Raw genomic sequence first — 21347 nt, 5'->3', positions numbered from 1 at the left:
GAAAAAATGTCTGAAAACAAGTCTCAAATTGTAGGGACCGGCGTAAAATAGCGTAATATGCGGGAAATCGTATTAAACGTGATCGTTTTAACCGGGTTCTACTGTACTACTTTTCGTACTACATCTGTATTTCCATTGTTATTTGTATTACTTCACTAGTTTCTTACTGTATTTTTGTGTTGAACATTGTTAATGTGAGTAAGCTGTGTTTCCCTTTGCATTTTATGAGTGTAAAGCTACGTTAGGCTTGTGTAGCTGGTGTATTTTCGTGTATTTGACAAGAGGGCCATTTTTTACAAAGTTGTCTACCCCACTTTATTTTTGCATTTGGAAGTTTTTATGTGGTCTCCAGTCAGAATCACGCATTCTTTCAATTCTAATAGGAGAAAAAAGTGTCCCAAGGTTTTTTCTCATTCCGTTAGCATTTTTAGGGTTCCGTAGTCAACTAGGAACCCTTATAGTTTCGCCATGTTTGTCTGTCCGTCCGTCCGTCCGTCCGTCCGCGGATAATCTCAGTAACCGTTAGCACTAGAAAGCTGAAATTTGGTACCAATATGTATTTAAGAGGGGGTCGTACGAAATCCTCGAAAAATGCATTCGGCGTTTAACAAATGCTGCTCACATTTCTAAATTAAATGAAATAAAATAAATGTACTTATTATCTTAAAGAGTGTGTCTACAACTTTTGACTATTCACAATCTCCAATTATTAACGGTGTAATAACTAAACCCACACAAAGTTGACCTAAAATGAGAAAAACGTATGTCGCCGTTTAGTAAACTTTGTTAAAAAAAATCAATACCCTAGTTATAACATTATGTGATTCTGAAAGCCAGATAAATGGACTACAAGTTTTGAGGTTTTTTATATTTTTCCTCTCAAAGGCAACAAAGAAATTTTACCTTAAATTTAAACTATCGTAAAATTTCCATACATTCGCCATTGCTGTCAGAATTCTCCTTTCGATTAGATGCCGTGAGCGGCTCATCGGAGGCAGACGTGTCGCCGGTCGCTCCGCGTTGACAATTAAATTTGACAAATATTTTGACAGAAAATAGTGTACGTACACGAAAAACCATACCAGTGTAAAACTGTGCTCAAAATAAATAGGGTAAGTCGATAATGTCAGGTGGAAATCCAATCTCATTTAAAGTGTAAAGGTGCATGGCTTGTGCATCAAAAATAAATAAAAATATATCACATTATTAAAGAAAATAACGAACACAACCGAATGAGTATAAATGATTTCATTCTAGTTCGGTTACATTGAAAAGAGTTTCATGTTTTCTTTTACTCATTGGAATAAATTTTCATTGCGCTGGTATTAACAGTACGTCATTTAAAAAATATATATGACAGCACCTACGTCAAATTCTGTCAACCAGGTTGTATGTAAACAATTATAATTTAATTTATTTTTACATATTTAGATACTTATTAATCGATTCTTACTTAGAATAGAAGAAAGGGAAATGCGGGTGGGTATATAAGTACCTATTTATTAAATACAATATTCCGTATGGTGTGCTTCTGGTTCAAATTTTTATATAAAAAAATGTTTCAATTTCATTAAAGATTACCCTGTGCATACCACGAACACGTAAGTAACCGTAAGTTCACCGTTGTTTAGGAAGTAACGCTCGTTTTGAATGGCACTTCTCCATTCAACTAGACCAGATGTTCATGGAACAGTCACCAGCATACGTATATGACTATGAACGGCCGTGACAACGTATCCGATTCTCTATAGGGGCCATAAGTATATGACGACATATTCCCGGCAAAAAATTGTGATGCTTCGTGACCGGCAAAAACATAGTCTCTCTTTCTAGCGTCTCGCGAGCGTAGCGTCGGGCCAACTGTATGGAAAAAGACGCCGTGTCGCGTCGGCGCGGCTTAGCCATACAGTTGGCCCGACGCTACGATCGCGAGACGGTAGATGTGGGAGGGTCCTTATCCGTATAAATATCTGATCGGGTCGCTTAAAAATATTTGTTTCCTTATAAAAATCTAAATTACACTCTCACTCGCATAATTATCTATCCATTGTTAAAGCAAATATATATCTTACGGGCTAGAAATCATTAATATGTAATTAAAGTGCAATAACAAACCCTACCTTAGTTGCCTTAGAGCGGTAAATTGTATGAGGTGATTTGACATCTCACGAAACACGTGCAGTATTATATTGTCGTTGCATATGTCTGTCTCATCTGTTCTTAAACTATGACAACTAAACTTATTACAAATCTGATATCAGAAGCCTTTTTACAAGCTTTTATTCAACTTGCCTTGTTAGTTTGGGTCAAAACGTAGAAGCTAAATTTGACCCACTTTCCGGTTTCCGATTGAGCTGAAATTTTGCACACATATGTAAATCACGTGAAAATGCAATATTATGGTATCATGGAGGTGATCTGATGATGGAGCAGAAAGGTGGTCAAACTCTGTTATGAAACGTCGTATCCCCATTGAGTAAGGGGTTTTTAGAAACGTCTCGGAGAGCAATAGATGATTGTTGAAAGAAAGGTACTACAGTCGGCTAAGGTAAAGCCTGTGCCAAAAATGAAATTTTTGCAAAAAAAAATTATTATAAATTGGGAGGTGTAATTTTTTATTATCTCTGCATTTCATTGAGAAGAAAAACCGGCCAAGAGCGCGTCGGGTCACGGTCAGTGTAGGCCCATACAACCATTTCAGTCGCAAAATCTTCAAATCAGTAACTAACTGTCAAATGTGACATAACGCGTGGTAACGTCGTGCAAACAATGCGACCGTATTGATACAATAACAAAATGTAGTCGTCGTGTGCACTCGTTACGGTAACAAAATGTGTACGAATTTGTGGCTGTCAATGTCACTGTCAGAATGACTTTTAACGACACTTTATTAGTCGACGTTTGCACACATAACGGTAACAACATGTGGACGAATTTGTGGCTGTCATTGTCACTGTCAGAACGGTTTCTGACAGTGACATTGACAGAATTTGTACACACATGTGTAGGTCTGATTACCGAACTGCTCCTAAACCACTGTATCCGCAAATGACAATCTGAAATACGAAGGTTTCTCAAACTGTCTTGTGAAGTTGTGGACTGGTTGCTTTGAATCATTTAAATATGAGCGAATTAAATAATAATAAACGACGACGACCATTTAAGCACTCTTCGACATTTTATAGAAATGTGGGAAAGTTAAGAAAAGTGCAGAATGATAATACAAATAGATAAGCACTTTATAGTTACTTAATGTATTAAATATATAATTTTTAATTCTTATTGATAAAGTAGTGTAGTGTTGCTTTACACAATAAAAGTAGGAATCAAATGAAATAGAGTATTTACTGTGATATTAATAGAATTTTTGTTGCGCAATGATAGTTTTTTTCAGTACAGATGCTGCTTTTTTAACGCAGTAGTGCGAGCAAATCAAGCAATGATTCATTTCTTGTCTGGTCGAAACTCTTAGCTTAGATTTAGGTACTGAAAATCGTCGTACGATACACGTGCGAAAAGGACATTCACAACTCGTGTCGATTTAAAACACTCCCTTCGTTCGTGTATTAATATATCGCTACTCGTATCGATTTTCCTCTTTTCCGCACTCGTATCTACAAGTATTTTGTTTGGGTTACAAAAAAAACACATTATTTACTCTACTACGTTTTATTTATGTCTCTTTAACATTACAAATTTGTAGACACTTATCTATACAAAAATCTTGACAAAAGAAGTACAGATCGCTGAAATTAATGTTGATAGTAATATTAATGACGACTACTTCAACAAGTGTCAATTGTGAAATGCCGCAAAATACTAGTTGCTCTATAGAAGACCATAATAATATGATCCCCGATCCTTTACAACCCAGCAGCTCGGTACGCACGTTACAATTTTTTTTAAATCTTCTTTAGTGAGGGCAACTGAGTACGACGGCATATTTAATTGTTTATAAAGTTTGAGGATACCTGGAAAAAATGAATACAAGAAGCCATTTTGAAAATATAATAAATATTCACTGCTTTCGGTCACGCGTGTACGCTGCGACCATTTTGCGACTGTTTGTCGACCGTTTGGTGACCGTTTGGCGACTGTTTTTTACATGGAATATTACCGTCTTAATCCATATTTTAACAACTTTATTGGTTTTCTAGGCATTATTTTTATTATTTCAGTATAGTATATGCAGCGGAGCACTAAAACATCACCAATCAATATACATAACACGCAAACACCGAGTAGCCAATAATATTATTACTGATTAAACTGAGGTAAATTGATGGCGCGTTGATAAATTTAGACTTATTTTATGAAATCACTCGAGCAATTTAATTGGCCATGGTAATTAGCCCACATTATATTACAAATGCAAACAATATTTATCTTTAACAAATTCTTACGCCATTACATTTTAATGTCAAATGATTTTATTTCTTTTTTACTTTGACGTCTCTCACGTCTCTGACAGTCGCCATTTGAAAAGAATGAAATGAACGAATGATTTTGGGAAAGTAGTCGCCAAACGGTAACAATGTGTGCACGCGTAGTTCACACTTCTGTCACTTCTGTGACCATTTGTGCCTGTTACCAATCGTCCCCATTTGGGTCGCCGCGACTAAACGTCGACCGTACTGCGACTAAGCATTGAGACCCGAAGACCTGTGTGTACACAAAATAGGAGGATTTGCGTAGGAACGGCGACCGATTATGGTTATATGGGGGGTTCCGTAGTTCCAGGGAAAATAATATATTTAGGGGCATGAAAATGTCTGTCAAAGTTGGCATTTAAATTTATTGTATTATTTACTCATTTTAACTTTATTTTTGTGTGAAATTTTGCTCAGAATTTGTTCGTTATCCTTTTGAATGTAGTGTATACCTACACTTCTAAAGTTTATGTTCCATACATACTTACTACAATTTTATTTACATTGACAGACGATTTCAATTTCAATTTTCAATTTCAATTTGATGGATAAATATCCGCGGCCTGAGGGGTGAATAGGATCAGGAATTCAATTCAATTCAAAATATCTTTATTCATGTAGGCCTAGTTACAAGCTCTTATGAATAGTTCATTACATATATATTATGATCTTAATCTAACCTAATTATCAGAGCAATTTATTGTTGTAAATTATTGTTCATAATAATATTGAGTCTATAATATACAATTTCATATAAAAATAATCGTTAAACAAAAAATATATAATTAGGTATATGTATATATAAAAATACATGTCTAGAATATTTCTAGGAAAAATCCAATGTCCAAAAAAATACAATATTAATTTCATCAACAATAATTATAATAAAAAACGTAAAAATAAGAAACCATTTCGAATAACAATTAATCCCACGTTGTTTTATCATTCATGTAGTCTTGTGTTGTATAATAAGCTTTGGAAATGAGTACACGCTTTACATGATTCTTAAATTTATTAATTGACAATTCAGTAATATGATTCGGAAGTTTATTATAAAATCGAACACAATTACCCATGAATGATTTTTTAATTTTACAGAGCCGTGTGAAGGGCACCGCGAGTTTATGTTTATTTCTAGTATTTATATTATGTACATCACAGTTTTTCTTAAAATTACAAATGTTTTTATGTACATACATAATATTCTCATAAATATATTGACAATGCACTGTCATTATATTAATGTCCTTAAATTTATCTCTAAGTGAGTCTCTATGGTTCATTTTATATATTGCTCGAATAGCCCTCTTCTGCAGAATAAATATGGTATTTATCTCTGAAGCACTGCCCCAAAGTAAAATACCATATGACATAATGCTGTGAAAGTAACTAAAATAAACTAATCGAGCTGTTTTCACGTCTGTTAACTGACGGATCTTGCTCACTGCAAAAGCTGCAGAACTAAGTCTATTCGAGAGGTTAACAATATGGGGACCCCACTGAAGTTTAGAATCTAAAGTTATACCAAGAAAAACTGTACTATCTACCAGTTCCAATTCCTCATCCTTCACAACGACACTTGTTTGCTCATTCCTTACGTTACTATTAGTGACAAACTTAATACATTTAGTCTTTTTTTCATTTAATAATAAATTATTAGCATTGAACCAGTTCACTACTTTAGAGATAGCATTGTTTACATCACTGTGAGCTTGTTGCTGTCGTTTGAGTTTGAAAATAAGTGAGGTGTCGTCTGCAAACAATACTATATCATGGTGGGTCTTTACAAGGAATGGCAAGTCATTTATGTAGATAAGGAACAGGAAAGGCCCCAATATTGATCCCTGTGGTACACCCATAGAGACCAATGACCCAGTTGATCTCTGTCCATTGACATCTACCCTTTGTATTCTACCATTTAAGTAGGACTTGAGTAAATTTAGTGCTGATCCTCTGACTCCATAATAATGTAGTTTCCTGATCAATGTTTCATGACAAACACAGTCGAAGGCCTTAGATAAATCACAAAAGATACCTAAAGCATCTTGTGACTCCTCCCAGGCATCGAAAATATGCTTAATTAGCTCAACACCAGCATCGGTTGTCGAGCGACCCCGTGTGAAGCCAAATTGCTTATTATGCATTAAATTATTAACGTTAAAATGTCGTACTAATTGCGAAAGAACTAATTTTTCAAATATTTTACTGAAAGTTGGCAGCACAGATATTGGTCTAAAGTTAGTGGGGTCAGAGTGGCTGCCGGATTTAAATAAAGGAGTTATTTTGCTATGTTTCATTAGATCAGGAAACTCGCCACAGTCAACACTGTTGTTGAATATAACTGCTAAGTCAGGCGCTACAATCTCAACTAAGGATTTTACGGCATGGACGGAGACCCCCAGAGGTCACTAGTTTTTTTGACATTAATTGATTTAAATGCCTTTACTATATCTGAGGTACAAACATGTTCAAAATAAAGGTCTCTACAACACTTAGGAACGTTTTCCTCTAATAATGTGACGGCAGATAAGGGTGATGAATTTAAATCCTTAGTTGTGAATGCTGGTATCTCGGTGAAAAATTTTTCGAACTCTGTTGCTACTTCGAAATTGGAATCTATAATTTTGTTGTCAATATTCAGTTTAATATCTTTTACTGCGTGTTTCGAGCGACCAGTTTCCACATTAATTACTTTCCACGTTGCTTTAATAATGTCAGAGCTATTTTTTATTTTATTACTAAGATAATTTCGCTTAGCGATATGACAATCTATCTTGAACTTCTTCGAATATTGCTTAACATGTTCTTTAAATTCATCACTCGTATTAAACCGCCGTTCTTCATACAAGGCATACAATGCACGTCTTCGTTGATGTAACTCTGCAGTAGCCCACTCACTAAAAACTGATGCACCACTAACTACGACCGATTTTGAAGTAAATATTGCATTATAATGTTGCAGAAAAGTGTGAAAGAATGAATTATACATACTATTAGGACTCATATCGGAAGACAGGGAGGAATCGGGTCGCAAAGGGGGTGAATAGGTTTACGAAGGGGGTGATTAGGGTCGGAAGAGGGGTGAATTGGGATGTGTGGTCAATGGTTGTCAAATTGTATAAAAGATATATAACTTACCTAAAGTGATGTTTTTATGAATGACCTCTCTGTATATGGACGCAATTTATACGTCAATGTATTGCTTCGTAGTTAGACTAGATACAAGAAATCAACATTTAGAAATGTTAATTACACTTCTGTCAACCTCCACGTTTCACCCATGATTGCTATAATATAAATGGATTACTTTAAAATAAAAATCATAAGTATGAAACTATACAACTAGGGAAGAAATAAAATTATTTTATTGAATAATTTTTGATTTATTCTTTTTCAAGTTTATATAAATAATAAATTCTCAATTCGCTCAAAGGTTGAAAGAGACACCTTATAGGGATAAGTTCGCCTTTGTACACCATAACTATACTGTATTTATATGTCCTAACTTGTCTTATGTACAATAAAGTGTTCACATACATACATACATAAATTGAAATAGATATCATACACGAAAGAAAAAACGACAAGGCCTACTGATGGCCGAGCCGGGAATCGAACCCGGGTCTTCAGCTTACGCAGCTAACGTCATTACCACTAGGCCACCCGCCCGCCGTGTGGTACCCAACGAAATTTCTCTAGTGTATGTTATCTCTGATAGGCACATTTTGACCACCTCGTATATGAATCTTATAAGGCCCATTTGCACCAACCACTTAACTCAGGGTTAGTGGGCTGTCAACTGTCAAATTCCATATAAAATAGTGGGTTAACCCTCAGGTTAATCCTCCATCTTCGTTGGTGCCAGTGGCACTTAGAGGATTACGGTATAGCGAGAGACATGGCGGGTTCGATTCCCGGCTCAACCACGACCGGCCCAGCCTTGTCGTTCTTACTTTCGTGCGTGATATCTATTTCAATGTATAAGCATGAAAACGGTTATGACTTTATTTTCAAATAAGTAATTTTTACTGATTACTGATAAACTTTTTGGCATTTAATTTTGTAAGGTATGCTCCCAGCCGAAGATCAGCGCTGATGAAGAGGCACCAAAGAAAACACGTCCGTTCCATACAAGATTTATTAGCAGAGAGCGAAAATATAAACCTACCCACAATCAGTCGGTGCCTATAATTACTAAACTACCCACATATGTCACAAATTTATTTCAAAAAAACTTAATGTCATTATCAGTTTGCCGTTAATATTTGTGGGGTTTGAAATTGGACCAGAAGTGATATTAAAAAAAAACTATACAATTATAACCTATTGAATTTTGGAAGTCGGTTAAAAAATCTCGAGAAATGAGAATCTTTTTTCGCACAATTGTAAAACTAAATTATCTTTACTAGTTACCTCTAGAATACTAAATGAAATGACATCTATTGCGACTTAAGTAGTTTGCATAAATTAGTAACCCAATTCACCTAGAGACGGCGCTGCACTTTGGGCTACTTAGTACATCGTTTTCTGAAGATTTTGGGTTCATGGGGTCGGAACGGGTATGAACTACCGTAATTTGTGCTGAATAGGACCAAAACCGACTTTTGAACGTCGATAGCACTTTTTTTATATGTTCCATGCTAATTTTTTTACACAAAAAATCTTCCAGCGGTGTGAACTTCGGTTTGTCTTTGAAAATATGTCGTTTTATTTAGTAATTTTCGCTCACCCTAACGTTGGGGTGAATAGGGAAAAGTGCTAGGGTTGACCCTTTTAGGCTACGAACAAAACCTGACTAACTAATATGTTATGAGTAGTCGGTTATGTATTAATAAAATAAATTTATCGAAATCTACACATATGATAACCAACCTTTAAACCAACCTTTATAAATGGTGCTCTGACGCAGTGAACAAGTAAGTATGGTCGTGGGCAGTGCGGATAACGTGTTAAAATATAAGCATAGTTTGTTGCTATTTTTCATGTTTAAATAACTTCTAAACTAACGTAGTGGTCCAGAGGCCGTGAGTTCAAGTCTCACCCAAGGCAGACATTTTCCACTTTTAAATTTATTCTAAGCCTAGTGGCATCGATTGCAGACGTTTCTGCTAATCAGAAGTTAAAATTTAACGTAGTGGTATTCAAGTAAAAGGTTCACAGTGAATATTAAGTAGCTTGCCAGAAATTTGTTTCTGCTTAGCTATACCTACCATTGTAAGTATTGAGTTTTGTGTCATAAAGTCAAACTAGGCATTTATTACTAATGATTTACTCTGTGGGGTGCCTTTGATCACTTGCATGGGGTAACATTGACCATAATGACACATAGTTGATTATTGTCTGATTATGTCACGGTACTTGTTGAGTTGAGGCAGATAATTTGATCTCTTCGTGTGATAAATATTGAAACAATTGCAAATAAAGTTGGTTTTTCGAAGATGGTAGGTAATTTTTATTTTTGATCAAAGTAACCCCAAAATAGCGTTAAAGAGTTGCAATATTTGACTGTGCGAACCGTTTTTTTATCTTTTCTTGAGATAAAATACTTTTGCAAGGGGTTACATTCGATTACCATTAGGGTTTGAGATCCGGATATCCGGATATCCGAATTATCCGGATATCCGTTGAATTTGAGATCCGGATCCGAGGTCTCATAGGATCCGGATAAAACGGATAATACGGATCCGTTAAATATGGGTATCTATCCACGCCAGAATGAATTTTCGAATAAAATTTATGATTTATTTCCTGAATTTTGTCGCCTAAAATGTTAATTTACATTTATTTCATTCAAATACTCCAGAATATCAAGCTAGGTTAGGTTTGGTACATTACGCCATGCGATGAATCCATAAAACTATATGTTAACAAAATAAATAAAATGAACAGTAAACCATTGTTTTTAAAACTGCTTTCGTTTCTAACTGGATGCATCCCGCAGGAATAACGATAAATTATTGATTTTCTATAAAGCAGAAACGATTGCCATGGATATTTTTAAGCTTAATGATGAATTCTGAGATCATGGAAGTAATTAATATAATTATATACGTAATTATTTTATAAGCTGAATCCAGATCCATTTTCTTTGTATTTAATAAGATGGGAGGAAATCTAGCAGACAGGTCGCCTGATGGTAAGCGATCACTCCTGCGCTCCTGCCTATGGGCACCCAAAACACCAGAAGGATTGGAGGTGCGCTGCCAGCCTTAGAGCTTCACTGAAAAGCGACTGGCAAAATTTAAATAAATATCAAATGACATTTTGCACATAAGTCCAGAAAAACAATTGAAAATGGTACATGATAACTAAATATGTGTAACATATTTTAGGGTCAAACAGATTTTAATGTATGGGTAATTGGTTATATCTCTCCTGTGGACATTACAAAAGTTAAGAAAATCTAGTGCAAATTTTTAGACGACATTCTAATGACGGGAAGCATTTTTTTAGTTCTTGACACTCAAATAGGAAAAACGGGATACGAATGTACCAGAGTCGATAACTTTTATAATATTGTCCACAGAAGTTTTACTAAATCTTTTTGACCCTTTACACGTCTAATACGTGTAACACAATGAAATTATATTATTTTATCTTTTTTCCTACGCCTGAAATTTTGCATGGATGTATTTATTGGCTGTGGTTATGGATAGACGCCCCAGTAAAACGGAGGTATTAGTGAACAACACTAAATTACCCTGCATTAACTTATGTATGTTAAACAAACATATTGGCCTACTGTTTAATGTTATATGGTGTACTGTACAATGGGAGTGACATTAATTGTGTCTCTTAACTTCAAACTCGGATAAATCCATTCTGCTTTTTTTTATAATTATCCTTAAAACCGAATCGATTTACGCGAGTTTGAAGTTAAACGACACAATTGTATGTTAAAAGTTCGTCTAAAAAGTTAATGAAGCAAAAATAGACCATATTTATGTCGTTTTGTGAGTTAAAATTATTTTATTTCGGTAACAACAGCTTTGATTTGACGGAACCCCTATAAAAAGTGACCTTTTCAATACGGATCCGTTTTATCCGAAATCTCCGGATATCCGGATCCGGCAAATCTTAAGATCCGAAATATCCGGATCCAAAAAATCGACGGATCTTGCAAACCCTAATTACCATTTAAAAAAAACATAGGGTATCAAAGTAACCGCAATGTCAGTTTAAGTTTGATCTCATAGTTTTTTTTTTCTGCGTACATTATTTTGTTACTTTTCTAGATTTTTAGCAGGAAAAGACTAAAAAAGTTGATGGTCCCATTTTTTTTCTTTCTTTACATTAATAAATACCCATTAAATGTAGAAGCTAGCTATAGCTACCCATTACATGTAGAAGCTAGAGAAGTTTAAATTCCCAAATTGGTCAATGTAACCCCAGTTTACGGTAGACACCGTGAATCTATTCTAATAATTCTCTATTTATTTGAAAGAAAAATCGTTACGATTCTAAAATATGCAATCTAAGATAAAAATGCTTTTCATGTATAGTTACAAACTTAGTTCAGAATTTTTTTTCGTACAACTTTTATTAAATTGGTCTACCTATCAAGTTCAAAATAATTTTCCTAAAAAATCTTTATAAAGTCCTGCTTTTGAGATTTTTTCATATTTGAGAAAACAGCCCTTATTGCCTGAAATACGACAGTGATATTGACATTATTGACATTAACATTTGCTTTTTCGTATTTTGACTGCACTGTTGTATTTTTTGCCATGCTAATTTGAACCTTATCTCTGAGCGATGTTTTTTAATTTTCAGTCACGTCACAGATGTTTATGACATAACATCTATTTAGCCATTTAAAAGAAACTACAAGGGACTTTAGAGACGTGGCGACTGCAACTGGTACAGGGCCTAAGCTATAATTTAAAATTATATTGTGATTTTTATATGATTTTTTGTGTTTTATTTATTACCAAGTATGAGTTTCAACATTTTCAACTCAAGAAACTGAAATTTAGAGAAGAGACTCGGAAATTGGGTAAGATAAAGAGTCTGATGCAGATGGCGATGGCGGTATTGGGGTAAGATAAGATATGCGTCGATATTCCCTATCTTTCTTTGTGTCTCTGACTTGACTGCTGCTAGCTGTACTCTATTCATTAGGTTTTTATTTTATACACATACTTTAATTATTTTGTATCAAACTAAATGATGAAAAAACCTAACGACCGAAAAGAATAAAGAAAATATCTGATAGTCTTTAATACAACCCGCATATACGTAATGCACAGCACAGGCCTCTGAAGACCTGCAGGGCAATCATAGTCGCGCGATATATGATAAAACATCGGACCGTCCCTATTGCACTTACAAATAGTGCGATAGGGCTGAATGTTTTATCATTTATCACGCGACCATAATTGTCTGCCTGGACGTATCGGCCTTCACACACGACTTTGAATAATGTTTGCGGGGATAGGCAGGCTGACGATTTTTAATCTAAGTATAGAAAAGTAACGCAAAATGAAGTGCAAAGAAATTTGAAATACACCTAGATAAACAATCAACTGAGTAAGGAACGTTATCTACATATTTAGGTAAATTTAAGTCACATGAGACATGAACAGAGAAGGAAAGCTAGATGATGCGTATTTTTCTCTGTCTTCTTGTACGCTACCTTTTTTACAGTTTAATTTCTCAAAGGAGGTCAGTAGTTGACTACAAACTCAAAATAACACTCTTGAAAAAAATTAAGGGTCACTGACCTTTCACAGTAAATTGAGGTAGTGTGAGTGAAGGGTGTTTGTGTGTGTAATGGGGTAATTTGACAGATTCTGAAAATTCTCCCTGCTCTACCCCCTCTTAAATCACGCCGACAAAGTGCAAAAATAAAAAATGGAAAATTTTTTCATACATTTTGAATGGCGGTAACGGAATGGAAGGTTTGACAAAATGTAACGGATTGGAAGGTTTGAAATCTTGGGACATTTGTTTTCTCCTATCAGGATCGAAAGACCACGCGATTCTGAGTATGAATCGCGTAAAAAATACCCATGTTACAAAAAAAGTGGGGTGGACAATTTGAAAAAAAAAAAAGCCCAAGTATTAATGCTACAAAATAAACATTAAACTATATTGTGTAAGAATAATCATTATACTACCTCAATTTTCAAGATAAGCGAGACAATAATAACCAATACCCGACTGTGAGCAAAGGAGCAAATTCAAACAAACTGCAAAAAAAATGCAATTTGTAAGGAAAAATATTCGGCGTGCAGTTAACGTAGGCACCGGTCTGGCGTAGTCGGTAGTGACCCTGCCTGCTAAGCCGCGGTCCTGGGTTCGAATCCCGGTAAGGGCATTTATTTGTGTGATGAACAGTTGTTCCTGATCATGGATGTTTTCTATGTATATAAGTATGTATTTATCTATATAAGTATGTATATCATCGCCTAGCACTCATAGTACAACCTATGCTTAGTTTGGGGCTGGGTTGATTTGTGTAAGGTGTCGCCCAATATTTATTTGTTTATTTAAACCGCAAAGTTAGCAGTCTGGTATTTATACACGTTAAACTTCCGTGAGACATATTCAAATAATTAATTGAAATACGGTTGTACTCACGTTATTATATCGCTATTGCTGCGACATGTTTCGGGCCAATTCGGAGGCCCCTCTTCAGGCGTATAGGAGTTCACGCGACGGCTAGACTCCGCAAACTCTAGCCGAGTCCGAGTCTAGCCGTCGCGTGAACTCCTATACGCCTGAAGAGGGACCTCCGAATTGGCCCGAAAAATGTCGCAGCAATAGCGATATAATAACGTGAGTACAACCGTATTTCAATTAATTAGTCTGGTATTTGTTTTTATTGCAAACCTTTTTTCTATAAACCACTAAATATTACTTACAGTCTAGTCGCTTCCGTAACACACACCAGGCCAAAGCTGCATGTAAACATTTGTAAAATAATTACTTACACAACATATACAAACGTTTTATTAGTACCGAGCCACGCACAGCTAAATAATTTGCCAGCCAGTCCCCTATAAGTGAAAATATTTTCAGTGGGAAAAGTGATAAGGAATATCGTCACTACTTTAAAAAAAACTTGCATCTTCGTCTGTCAATGAAAATAAAAGAATATCATGCGTTTCAACTAGCGTGAGATAGATTTTTTCAAAAGACGATACGCATATTTCTAGAATAAAAGGTTGGATGAGTTTGGAGTAGTGAATATACAGTGCGTTACAAACAAGTGGGCTTTTTTCAAAGGAGCGTAATCTAACATAGCTATGTAACTTAACTTAACTATGGGTGAATCAACTTTTTCTTGCCTGTTATTGCCATGGTTACGGTCTCCTGAGTCACGCTGGCTTTATGCAAAATGATGCTACTGAAATTATGCAAGCATGCATGTAGTCCATGTTTGTAGGTGGCAAATTAACACTTTCGCTACCAAGAACCCGACTGTCGGGTACACCGCTCGTAGAAGCGTAGCCGATTATGGGTCCATGTAGCGAAAATTGTAGGTGGCAAAGTGTTAAGGAAAGGGCTTGTTAACACCAGAAAAATGCATGTTTGGATAGTTTAAGTAGCATAATTTTGCATAAAACCAGCGTGAACCAGGGGACCGTAACCATGGCAATACCAGGCAAGAAAAAGTTGATTCACCCCTATGCCCTTAATTTAATTCATAAATAACATTTAAAACTTTTTAAACTTTTAAACAAAAAAAATGTACAGCACAGACACTTCTCAAGTGAGGGCGATGTGAGTAATGACAATTATGAAGTGGACGCAGTATCTACATTGAATGTAGTAGACTGCTCCAACTCCTGATAGATTCTGAGGGAATCATTGTACTCTTCTAGGGTTGTCTGTAGATACTTCTCTGACAAAGACTAAAATACGTTAAACATACCCGGCAGGCAAGTATGGTCGCGCGATAAATGATAAAACATCTGGCCGTCCCTAGCGCACTTACAAATAGTTAGATAGGGACGGCCTGATGTTTTATAATTTATGCCTGGTTTAAATAAGACAGTTACGTTAGGGTCTATAGCCTTGTCAAATTACTACACTGCTCCAACTCCTGATAGTTTGTGGGATCATATGGTTCTGGGAGGAACTCTTCGCTGTTAAGACTAGAGACAAACAAACATACCTGGTGTAAGGCAGGTTATTGCACTGCTCCAACTCCTGATAGATGGTGAGGAAATGATGGTACTATTTTCTAAGATTGTTCTGGATACTTCGCTATAAGATACTGGACATACCTGGTGTGAGACAGTTGGGGTCTATAGACCTATAGGCTTGGTGGAGTGGCTGCACTGCTCCAGCTCCTGGTAGTTGGTGAGGTGCATCCAGAGCGCAGACTTGCCCAGCTTGTGCTGCACGCCGTGCGACCACAGCCGCTCCAGCAGGTCGCAGAGGGAGGATATCATGGTGATGTCTTCTAGATGGAGGATTCTCTGTAAGGCTGGACATACCTGGTGTGAGACAGTTGGGGTCTATAGATTTCCTGAAGTTACTACACTTCTGCAACTCCTGATAGATCGTGAGGAAATCATGGTAATCTCTTCGGGGGCTCTTTTAGATAGTTCGGTGTAAAAGACACTAAACATACCTGGAGTAAGACGAGCTTTATAGTCTTGGACAAATTACTTAACTGCTCCAACTCCTGATAGTTTGTAGGATCATATGGTTCTGTGAAGGTTATTACATTGCTCCAACTCCTGATAAATCGTGAGGAAATCATGGTACTCTTTTCTAAGATTGGTCTGGATACTTCGCTATAAGATACTGGACATACCTGGTGTGAGACAGTTGGGGTCTATAGGCTTGGTGGAGTGGCTGCACTGCTCCAGTTCCTGGTAGTTGGTGAGGTGCATCCAGAGCGCAGACTTGCCCAGCTTGTGCTGCACGCCGTGCGACCACAGCCGCTCCAGCAGGTCGCAGAGGGAGGATATCATGGTGCTCTCCTCTACACCTGTTATGGACACTTCGGTGCCGAGACCGAGGTCCGTCTCTTCGGTACCCATTTTTTCAACTAGCATTCGTTTTGTTTTGCTTTTGCATTCCTGTAAAAGAAGGAATTTTGACTGAATTATTAAATGAAAGTATCATTTTGTCAGTTGAAAAAAGTCAATATTCAAAATTCTTATGGGAAGTCAAGTCTTAGTGCCTGCATTTTAAGCATTTGCCGAAATGCTGATGTGTAAAGAGTATGGATGAGCTACAAATTAAATCTTGCACAACAAATGCAACGCTTCTGAGCAAATATTTTGATCGATGAAAGCATTTTATTGAATTCTTGGGATTAGTTGTCAAAGCGGACCCCAGGCTCTCATGAGCCGCGGCGAATGCCGGGATAACGCAAGGAGGATTTTTTTTTATACCACGTCGGTGGCAAACAGGTATACGGCCCGCCTGATGGAAAGCGGTCACCGTAACCTATGGACGCCCGCAACTCAAGGGGTGTCACGTGCGCGTTGCCGACCCATTAGAAACTTGTACACTCCTTTTTTGAAGAACCTCATACTGTAGTTCATCGGGAATACCTCGACAGGGAGCTCATTCCACAGCCGGAGCGTTCGTGGGAGGAAATTCCTCTGAAACCGCACGGTGCGCGACCATTTAGGTTGCAAGGTGTGTGGATGAGCGCCCTGTCGATGGCGAGCGGTGCGATGATGAAAAGTGGCCGTTGGCATCATGTCAAACAATACGTTTACGGATGATAAGCAGATAACTGAAGATATTTTTTAACGCATTCACTGCCATAAACGCTATACAATTGGCTATGTATATATAGCTCCCAGCACGCACTGACACTTTTCAACACTTCAATTAAAATCAAGGTAGATATCTTCTTTACAAAAAAACTAATACATTTTTATCATGAAAAATACTAATGACCGAGTCTCAAAAACCATACCTTGAGAAGTTTCTCAACGAAAGTTCTATGGTTCTGAGAAATAGCAGCGCTCGTGACCTCAGTCGACAGCCGTCTCCCAATGTCCCCGAGCAGCATCTCCGGCGAATCCTTCACCTGCCACTTGGCGTTCTTAATGCGCTTCAAACTATTCGTTCTGCAAAATGAGAATGCTTTTAACTTACTTGCTATAAAATAAACTGCAGTATAAGCTGCTTATAAGACCAGTGGCCAATTTCACAATAATGACAATTGTCGCCAGACAGTGACACTTCGCTGTTCATTGCCTGTTCTACAAGGAAATATTGTCGCTGAGTAACAATGTTACTTATCAACTCAGAAATAGACAGAATTTTCAGCGTCATGTGTCAATGTCACTTTGATGAAACAGCTCATTGTAGTAACTCTTCTGACAAACGTATGCCGCGCGGTATGTATGTGTGCGCGCCGTGTACGTACGCAACACATGTAAGCGGATGAGCATGAACGAGAATGAATCATTCTCACTCCAATACATGCAAAAAAAATACAAACGTTTATTCAGCAAGTAAACCACAAGGGCTAGTTTACACGTCATTAGGCACAATACATGAAATATACATACGTTTACATTAGGGATTGCAATCCCGTTCGGCGGATCCGGTTTCCGGAGGGTGATCATGATGCACGCAACTGCGTCGAAATATTGGGACCTCAATAAAAATCAAAAAGGTAATCACGGTCTATATTAAGTCAATGATGAGTCTGATGAAAGTGATGAAACTAACCGTGAATCATTTAAAACTATGGTGTTAGCTGTAAATTGCAAATGTAATTCTGACAAATAAAAATAAAACATAGTGTAGTCTCTGTAGTTAATAATAAAAATAAAATATGGATGTAAAAGGTCCCCGATGTATAATTCTAAAACTAATAATATTTGGAGGTGTAAAGTCTCTGAAAGTGTCAAATACAATGTGTTGCGTACACGGCGCGCACACATCCATCCATACCGCGCGGCGTACGTTTGTTAGAAGAGTTACAACAGATCTTATACTGCGACTAAACGTTGAAGCAAGCTTATGAAGCGGTAAGCAATTTTCTGTGATTTTGCACTACCTATAATAACAATCAGCATTTAATATACTGTGATAGCCAAGCCAAGTCTGTAATCCGATACCGTAAAAAAAAGTGTGTACCGCTAGGTATATTTGGCGCTTTGGCAGTCACAGTATAGCGGAATTACACTGGGTCGTTCGCCGCATGAAAACAAAGTCGGTTGCCCGGCAACATGCTTTCCATTCGGTGAATGATGCAGTGTAATTACCGCTTATGTTCGATGCTTATTGTACATAATTATACTGCTACAGCTTGGCAAAAAAAAGAGTAGAAATGCATTTTTTATCATAGCAACACTGTTTTCATACATGTCACAATAGTTGCCACATGCAAAACGGTATACACAGACGGTGGCGTCCCTATTATGTTCTACTCTTTTTTGCAAGGCTGTAAGGAAAAGGCATAAAATACTAAAATACACAAAAATATTTCAACAAAATTTATTCCACATTATAAATTATGTACATAAATGTTGAAATCTGCAAACAGATAAACTGTTATACTTTATATTAGCTACCATCAACTTTACTTATAACTAATTTATGAGGAATTAAAAAATAGAATACTATGTTTATGTCTATTGCGGTAGATAAAGCTTTTAACATTCGAATACTTAACTCGTCTGACGGTGATAAGTAAATATCGATAGCTACTGTCAGAATAAAAAAAAAACATTTATAAATAGTAGTAGACATATACACGAACAAAAATAAGTTTAAGGTAGGTAATTGCACAAAATACCACTGAGCTGAGGACATAACATCACATGACAAACTTGTGAGGGCTGTGGCAGCAAATGAAGTGCTTCTGTCTTAGTGCGTTTTCACATTATCCGATCCGATATCGGATGTCGGAAGGATTTTAAAGGCAAAAATCATGGGGGCTTGAATGTATGGGATATCGGTCCTACATCCGATATCGGATCGGATAATGTGAAAACGCACTTAGGCACCAATAAGTTCTTCAAGACTGTACTGAAAATAAATTCTTCATGGTTGTTGAGCAATTTAGAGCTTTATACTAGGCACTAGGGATGTTACGGAGGTGGTTTTATCGGAGCCGAAGCCGGAACCGGAGATTTTAAATTTGCATTAACGGAACCGAAATCGGAACCGAAACCGAAACCGAAGCCGAAACCGGAACCGGAGATGTATGTTTAAGCCGCGGAGGGAGAGAAATTAGTACCTAATTTTCTCCCTTCGCCTGCGTCAAGTAATAAAATAAAACAGTGGTATTATTATTTCGTATTTTTTATTGTTAATTAAAAAAGTACCTTCATACAAATCAGTACCTACCTAGGTGTGTAGGTATAGTCTCGACATTATCAAACAGGCATGGGAAATAAAAATGAACACCTTATTGTACGATTGAAAATGTTATAGCACAGGTATGTAATACATACATACAAGTCCAAACCTGTTTTCATAGCCAGGCACGCGCCGCGTACTGCGGCCATTAAGTTTCGGTTTCGGTATGACTTTCGCTTGAAATCAATCGGAACCGAAGCCGAAGCCGAAGGTGTGAAATCAACCGAAAGTTTCGGTATATCGGAACCGAAGCCGAAGCTCCGTAACATCCCTACTAGGCACTACATAGCTCATTTATCATGAACGAAATGACAAATTTATTTTTGTTAAACAAACAACCTTGCCTAATAAGTGCAAGATACATTTTTAAGGAAACGACAGCCCTCGCTACAATATCTACACAACACATGCGTTGAACATAGGCATTGTTAATACCACACAAGTCAAACGAGACGTTCCACAGTAAAGATACCTTGTAGTTTTAAGAACGGAACATTAAAGTTTATTTTGCCCACGTTTTGTTTGTTTCAAAAAGTACGTGTGAAAATTGTGTTAGTTTAAAACAATACATACCGTGTGGTAGTTCACACGTCTTAAATACACAAACCCGTATCATAATCATAATACACGGAACTTAGGCGTCAACAACCATAGGTAATAAATAAATTTACTAGATCTACCTTTACTTGTGGAACGTAACTAATATGTAAATAAATATATAACTTAAATATCTTACATTTCAAATTAAATCAAAACGTAAAGCATTAATTGCATTATTATATTAAATTCAGTTAACACTAGACTTTCAGTCCAGTAAAATTAATTCATTAAATGAGTAGGTAGATAACTGAGCAGGACATACGTCACAGTAGCATGCATTTGTAACCATAACATCAAACAAACATACAAATATATAATTTACTTATAAAAGGCTTAATAAAACCAATCACAATAGAAAAGAAAGATGCGCAAAAGTTATCGTATTCATAGTCATTTGTAACCGGTAATACCTTATTTACCGGTAGTCAGAATACCGGTAATATCCTTGATGAAAGTCAAATTCGGTATAGGATTTTCTGAACCGTTTTTTGACCAGGCGGCGGTACTGAGGCGCCAAGTCTTCCTGGCAGCCATACTTCAACATTCATCAAGCATATTAAATGGACATTTATTTGATTGGTACCCTAATAAAACATTTTTTTCCACTTTTTATTTTACCACTTTGTCGGCGTGATTGATATACATATTCAGGGTGTCCACTACTAAACCTAAAAAAAATTCCTTGACTTTCCATGACCATTAAAGAAAATTTCCCTGACCAAATTTTCATTATTTGTCGACATTTAATTTTACAAATTTTGCTCAGGGTCGCAGAAAAACGTTTTTTTTGTCTTGAAAAAAAAAAACTTGAAAAAAAGCAGTTTTTTTAGGGTTTTGTACCTCAAAAAGGAAAAACAAACCCTTATAGGATCACTCGTGCGTCTGTCTGTCCGTCTGTCAAAGTAATTTTTTTTCTGGAATATGCACAGATGTCATATAAATCATAGATCAAGCAAACGTATCTACTTAGCGTGTCAAATGAACTCAGTGAAATCCACTGAGTTGTCCGTCTTTAATCGCAGC

The 21347-nt window shown here is 36.6% G+C and overlaps 1 protein-coding gene across 1 annotated transcript in view; it reads right to left on the bottom strand.

Annotated features, from left to right (window-relative positions):
- Positions 1 to 21347, bottom strand: part of LOC125228597 (DENN domain-containing protein 5B) — a 60366-nt gene that overhangs the window by 14882 nt on the left and 24137 nt on the right. The window contains exons 14-15 of the mRNA XM_048133229.1: positions 17323 to 17476; positions 16201 to 16468 (exon numbers count right to left, since the gene is read on the bottom strand). Of these exons, the coding sequence (XP_047989186.1) occupies positions 16201 to 16468; positions 17323 to 17476 (422 nt within the window). The remainder of the gene's footprint in view (positions 1 to 16200; positions 16469 to 17322; positions 17477 to 21347) is intronic.

This window comes from Leguminivora glycinivorella, chromosome 8 (assembly GCF_023078275.1).
Source record: "Leguminivora glycinivorella isolate SPB_JAAS2020 chromosome 8, LegGlyc_1.1, whole genome shotgun sequence".
NCBI classification, from domain to species: Eukaryota; Metazoa; Arthropoda; class Insecta; order Lepidoptera; family Tortricidae; genus Leguminivora; species Leguminivora glycinivorella.
This window is presented reverse-complemented; position numbering and strand designations above follow the sequence as displayed.